The 7,002-nt window shown below is 47.8% G+C and overlaps 1 protein-coding gene across 1 annotated transcript; it reads right to left on the bottom strand.

Moving 5' to 3' along the window:
• Nucleotides 1-359: 359 nt before the first annotated feature.
• Nucleotides 360-5,622, bottom strand: tbl2 (transducin beta like 2). Its single transcript, XM_007896382.2, has 7 exons — nucleotides 5,427-5,622; nucleotides 4,047-4,177; nucleotides 3,576-3,760; nucleotides 2,930-3,081; nucleotides 2,014-2,140; nucleotides 1,677-1,829; nucleotides 360-1,154 (listed from the first exon to the last, which is right to left on the bottom strand). The coding sequence occupies exons 1-7, from the start codon at nucleotides 5,566-5,568 to the stop codon at nucleotides 698-700; spliced, it is 1,347 nt and encodes a 448-aa protein (XP_007894573.1). The 5' UTR covers nucleotides 5,569-5,622; the 3' UTR covers nucleotides 360-697.
• Between the last annotated feature and the right edge of the window lie 1,380 nt (nucleotides 5,623-7,002).

Genomic DNA, 7,002 nt, shown 5'->3' with positions numbered 1-7,002 from the left:
GTCAGGGATTTGGACCCATGTTGGGGGTTGGGATCAGGAGGGCTGGAGGGCAACAGAAACTATTATTGTTATCCTGTGTACCAGAAAGCACTGGGTCTAATTTCTCCAGCTCAGTGCAATGGGTTAACGTGCTTATGCCTTTTGTGCCTTGGACATGCTGTTGATTGGCTTCATGCTGCATTTTCAAAGTGACCCATGGAGCAAACAGTGAATGAGAAATTGGTGGCATTAGCTGCAGTGATGCATTGCATTATAATTGTGTTTATACACATTTTAATACACTGTATGTGTTTACCCATGTTTGTTTGCTATCTTGTGTTCACGTCTGTTTTGGAATTTAATGATAAAGGAGTCAAAGGTGAAGATTCTGGAAATCTGTATTTTCTTTTCCAAGCTCCAAAATTTCAGCTACAGCAACAGCTGCAGAAATCAGCCTTTGTTATCAATGTGTGGAGCAATCAACACTTCAATCCCGAGAACATGGGACAGCACCGCTTCCGATGCTAAACAGTTAAAAGCAGTGAAACCACCTGACCCACCCCCGCACACGCGCGCACACACATACACAGTGAGGTTACACTGCCCACCCCCCCTCCCCACACACACACACACGCACACACACACATACACAGTGAGGCTACACTGTGCACACACACACCACGCACGCACACACACACTGGTTACACTGTTTGAGGCCTTACTGTTTTTTGGTACACACTGAGTCTAGTGCGCTTTGAGCATTGCTTATCTGTTGCTGCAGTCTCTCCCGCATGGCTTCGCTTGTTGGTTTCTTGAGCATGGCCTCCATCTCTGTGATGACCGCACGATAGCCGACCACATTGTGAAAGACACGAATTGCTCGGTCTCCGCTCGACACTAAAAATCTACTGTTTACATCAAAGGCCAAGTCCGCAATTTCCTCTCCGTGCACATTTAAAAACTCCTCCTCCTTCTCACCAGTCTTGGCGTTATAAACACTGATGCTGAAACCACTGGAGATAGCCACAACCCTTGCATCGGGCGACAGGGCAATGTGACACGGATCCGCTACATCACACTTTATGGTCAGTAGCAGATATGGATCCTGCTGCTTCTTGTACTCCACATCCGTGTCCCACAGTTTCCACGTCCCATCTTTGGAAACTGTTGCCATCCTGAGAGGAATGATAGATCGTAAAAGATCAGCTCGAGGCCGTGCAAAATGTGTTTAAGAAAAACACGCAATAGTCCAAAGTCTGGGACTATTCAAGGAATTGCTGGTGAGACTATTAGGCAAATTTATTATGGGCATATTGAAACGGATTACTCCATCTGATAGTCCTGTAGCGTATTGCTTAAAGCAATCACCTCGCAAGCAAGAGGACCCGGGTTCGATTTCTGGGTTTGGCAAAACATTAGGCAAGTTTCCTTACTTCCCAGGCATCTGTTTAATTAACTGTAAGTACCTGGTTGTTAGTCGATTTACAGATCGCTTTCTTGTGGGTAATAATCCCTTCAAAATAAATAGTAAATAATAATAATTTGGTCACTGAATCAGTACTGCTTAGCTGCGGTATTTCGCTCACAAAATTTCACTTTATAACATATTCTTTCAAGACATTGACAATTATTATAATTGTACGAACAGTTGTTGTACTGTAGTATATGATGTAATCATGTTATTGACCAGAGCTCACCTTCTGGAATCATTGGAGAAAGCAAATGAATAAACGCCAGCAGAATGCCCCTTTAGGTCGAAAGCCCTGAGTACTTCCTGGAACTCACCCGATTTGGTGAAACATACTTCCCAAACCTTCACGTCTGGTGTGAAACCGCAAGAGGCTACAAACCTGCAGCACAATAAACAATCAAGTGTGAAACAAAAACAGAAGTCTCTCGGAACACTCAGCAGGTCAGGCAGCATCTACAGAGAAAGGAAAGTGAGTCAAAGTTTCAGGTCCACAACCCTTTGTCAGAACAATGAAGCATAACTGCGGTCATAGTTGAGGTGCACAATCAGTAACTAAGACTCACCTTCCACAGGGAGACACAGTGGCAAATGCATTGTTCATCTGATTAGTGTTAATTGTGGCCATCACCTCTCCCTTCAGATCCCAGATCAGGATGGTTGTGTCACTAGCTGCAGACATAATGAACTTTCCTACAATTAAAATCAAGACACAACAGTCATTATTATCCTGTCTGACTGTAGGAAAAGAGGCTTGTGCCATTGGTGCTGGATCCTTGTCCTTTTACACAACAGGCATGACTGGCATTCATACCATTGTATCAGGAATGGCACCACCTGGTGGCACATATGCACACTGCAGGAAATATCTGCAAGCACATCCCCCAATGCAGACAGTAATAAATCACAATGGACCATTTCGCGGCAAAAGTGGTTACAGTACTGTCCAGATTTAGGAGCTCGGGAGCTAGGTAAATACTGGCCAGATTCATCACAGAGCGCTTAGCTTTCCCCATTGTTGTAAGAATTCCTACCAGGGCAAAACGTTAGGCAAATTTCCTTACTCCACACGCCTGTTTACCTCGCAGTAAGTAGGAACCCGGTTGTTACGATTGGCGGATCGATTTTTTCTGGGTTTATAATTCCTTCAAAAAAATAATAAATTTGTCAGTCAATCCACAACTGTTTGTGGGATGCTGCTGTGTCCAATTAGCTGCCAAGTTTTGCCCATAAAATACAGTCAATTCACTTTACAGTATATTCTGTAAAACGCTTTTGAGACGTCTCGAAGATGTGATGAGGCGCAGTATCAAATGCAAATATTATTATTATTATTCAAATCTTACAGCAGTGAAGGAGTCGATTTGGCCCATTGTACCTTTGCTGGCTCTTTGAAAGAGCTATCGATTAATCCCACTCCCTCCCAGTTTCATCTCCCTCACCAGCCCCGTACTCGATCATTAGATGCTGCCCCTCACGCACCAGTCTCTGCAATGCTGATATTGATGACGGGAAAGCGGTGTTTCTTGGGGAAATCGTCCACAGAGGCACTGAATGTGAGCGAGCCATCGTCCTTCTTGGTCATTTTGAAAACCCGGACGGTTTCTTCATTTGCCAGCCAAGTGATGAAGGCTCTGCAGATGGGTAAGTGAGAGATGCCAACAAACCTTCAGAAAAGAAGCTTCTAGTGTAGTCCCAGACAGAGAGAATCAGAGCCCCTCACCTGTAGCACAGAACTCAGCTGGGAGTCACTAGTTCTTTACAGCTTCAGATTATAGGTGGCCCCCAAACCCTGCCTGCCCCTCGACATAGTGTCCACACCTCCAACCCGGACAGTGTCCACACCCACTCTCAACAGTGCTCTCGATCCCCCTACACCCCCCAACACAGCAATCCCAAGCCCCTAACAAAACAAGGCCCCACCCGCCCCATGTCTCACTATCGCAATTTCCAAAAGAGTGGGATCTCATCATTGGGTTGAGTCCAGGAGAAATTTATGCAGAAATGAATTTTTTGGCTTGGCGTCATGCTCCGCCACTTTCAAGCGCTCTGGGAGGTTACCTTGCATAAGGGACACTATACAAAAGCAAGGTGTTGTTGTTGTTGGGAGTGACTGGAGCACAGTTACCTGGAGTCGGGGCTGAAGCGCACGTGCGTGGCGTGGTCCAGCTCCACGTTGGCTCTCATGCAGCGATGCTCCCGCTCCAGGAAGTCTTTGGTGCTCCAGACACGCACTGTGCGGTCGTCAGAGCAGGACGCCAGGTACTTGCCATTGCTGCTGAAATCCAGGCAGCTTATATTCCCACTGTGACCCTTCAAAACATGACAGGAGGCAACATCAGCACCAGTCTCCGCGTCACCAACCTGGAGCCACTACCCACTTCGTACTGAGACCACTGCCCTCTGTACTGACAGACCATCCCCCTCTGTAGTGAGAGACCACCCCTCTATGCACCAAGCCACTCTCCCAGTTACTGTACTGATTTATCTTCATGATACACATTTGCTTCTTTATGATTTGCTGATTTGTAGGTAGATCCCACCCTTCCCACACATGGATATACATACTCTGCACTGAGTATCCTATCCCACACGTTACCTTGAGGGCGGCTGCCAGCACAGGGTGGCTGAACACGTGCTGCTGCAGCCTCTCTTTGCGGAAGCGTTGCATCTTCTGCTTCTTTGACGTGGTTTGCTTCTCTGCCACTCCATTCCCCACGATACTGCTCTCTGCGAAGGAAATAAGCCGTATAGTGAAATGCACAAACCTCCATACATCACAAGCTCCGCATACAACTGGGCCACCCGCTCCCTCCATATCCCGTAAATGTGCCATTTCTCATAGGGTATCCTATAAATAATAATCCTTGCATTTGATATAGCGCCTTCTCACATCTTTGGGACGTCTCAAAGGTGCTATACTGCTTTTATATAGTACTTCTCATGTCTGCAGGACATCCCAAGGCGCTGAAACTCTGACATAACCACTGAGGTAATAGTCGGAGGATCAAGTTGATTAATATATATGGATTTTTAGAAGGGATTTCATAAGGTACCATAGGAAAAAATGCTAATCATTGGCACATGGAAATTAAATCAATATTGTGACATGGTTAGGAAATTGGTTGCAAGGCAGGATGCAGAGTTGGGATAAATGGATCATTGATTGACAGCAGTGAAAAGTAATGTCTATTGGGGATTGATATTGAGACACAGTGCTTCATTCACCCTAAACCTAAAAATAATCCTTGCATTTGATACAGCGTCTTATTACATTGTCGAGATGTCTCAAAGCGCTTCACAGAATGTATGGTAAAGTGACTGTGTATTTCGTGGGCAAACACAGCAGCCCAGTTTGCGTACTGCGATGTCCCACAAACACCCATGGAGTGTGTGACTGACCAATTTTATCTGGAGGCTTGTTGGCCCGGATACCAGTAGGAAATATAAATAACCTGGTTAGAGATTACCTAAATTTTCCAATGTCATAAAGCTTGGGAGAGGTTATAAATGGTGAAGAGGGCAGCAGAGAATTGTAAAGAGGGCACAACAATTTGGATTTATATAGCTCCCTTCACACGGGGCAGCATCTCGGAGTCGGACGCTGAGCTGATGGCGGTGACCGAAAGCACGATCGATGAGATTCAGTTGTGATGTAAAGGAGGGGAAGGCGGGTGGATTGGGGAGTGTAGTGGCTGAGCACGGCTGCCAATGGTGGAGCGAAGGGGACAAGGAACAAACCGGAGGCCGGGGCGATGCTGAAGTGTCAGGTTTCAGACTTTGGCCTCAACAGTCAATGTGAATATTGGTGTAAATGAGGAAACTCACAGAAACACAGGCAGCCCCGTGGGTGGGGGAGAGACATAGGCAGCCCCGTGGGTGGGGGAGAGACATAGGCAGCCCCGTGGGTGGGGCAGACCCCCGCTGCTCACTCAGGGCCACCCCGCAGACAAGGCCTCTCCGGCTCGGTATTGCTTACCCTCATGGTCGACCCCGCTCCCCTCAGCCTCAGGCCGGGGCCCCGCCAGCGCCGCTGAGATGAGGAGAATGAGCGCCCCGAGCAGCAGCGACACAGCCACCAGCACCGCCACCGGCAACGACAGACCCGCCACCAGCGCCATGCCAGCACAGCGCCACGTCAGCACGTCCAGCGCCGCTCCAGCGCCGCGTCAGCGCCGCGTCAGCACGTCCAGCGCCGCGTCAGCACGTCCAGCGCCGCGTCAGCACGTCCAGCGCCGCGGCTGGATTGGGCGGGTTCACACCTGTTGGACTGTAATATATGATGTAATCAGGTTATTGGTGAGGATTATAATCATTATTAATAATACATCTGAAGACAGAATTAAAGTTCAGATACAATCCGAAATAGGATTCCCAAATACTTTACGAAATATAAAAGTCAGTGGAACAACCCATTTATATTTTTGGAAGGTCTTTGTTGAACGTGCAGATTATTCGTGATATGAATGATCAGTCAGTACCTGTAAGCCAAGGCCATGTACTGCAGCAGCTGGTCAGGCTGGCGTCGATGCTCAGGTGGCCGGTGCTCCGGGGCCCGAAGGGGTAATTGCGGCAAGTCTGCTTATTGACTATCAAAGTCACAGCCCGCGGCCCGGCCCGCACAGTCGGTGCAGAGACAAGACACCATAAAGTGGCCGCTGTGGATTACCTTGGGGCGGGACAGCGCCGAGCCGGACCCCGCCTTCCCCACCTCATCACCATTCCCCGGGACTCAGCGCGAGAAGCAGCGGCAATGCGCGCGCACCAGCAGCCCCGCGCGCAGCACTTCATTCAAACCTTCACCAACCGCTCCCGGGGATCGAGCGCCCGCCCCCCGGCCCCATTGTCCGTCTTCACCAGTGCCCCGCCCCCAGTACCGCTCCCCCCGGCCCCATTGGCCGCCTTCACCAGTGCTCCGCCCCCAGTACCGCTCCTCCCGGCCCCATTGGTCACCTTCACCAGTGCTCCGCCCCCAGTACCGCTCCCCCCGGCCCCATTGGCCGCCTTCACCAGTGCTCCGCCCTCGCCCCGGTACCATTATTGCTGAATAATGAGTTAACTCGTTTTGGTACTGTAAGAGACTTGATAACAAATTAGAAAAATAATCTCTGGTTTAGCGGGTATGCCATTTTAAAAATCCATATATAAAATCAGCACTACTTGTGTGAGAGTGCAGTATACTTTATTGTGTATCTTTGAAAATTTTCATACAATTGAGTTTTCACAGAAATGTACATTTGGAAATGACACTTTATGACAATCTGTTTCCAGCCCAATTAATCTACTGGACTGATATTCTACTGCTGATCCAGCCAATGGATCTAAACTGATCTTTTACAGCTGTTCATTCACAACATTACAAAGGTTAATTACAGATATATTTTATAATCTTAACAATTATTGATTAATCCCTTATTACCTCTATTAATAATTAGCCCACAATCAACATTACAAAGGTAACAGCTCAAGTGAGATGTTCTACCTCAAGAAACTACATGCACAGAAATGAAGGAGTTGGTCTTTTTTNACCTTTTACACAAAATGATATTTTTACC

This window comes from Callorhinchus milii, unplaced genomic scaffold, assembly GCF_018977255.1.
Source record: "Callorhinchus milii isolate IMCB2004 unplaced genomic scaffold, IMCB_Cmil_1.0 Scaffold10, whole genome shotgun sequence".
In the NCBI taxonomy this organism is placed as follows: domain Eukaryota; kingdom Metazoa; phylum Chordata; class Chondrichthyes; order Chimaeriformes; family Callorhinchidae; genus Callorhinchus; species Callorhinchus milii.
Note: the sequence above shows the minus strand (reverse complement) of the source record. Positions and strands in the feature narration are given on the sequence as shown.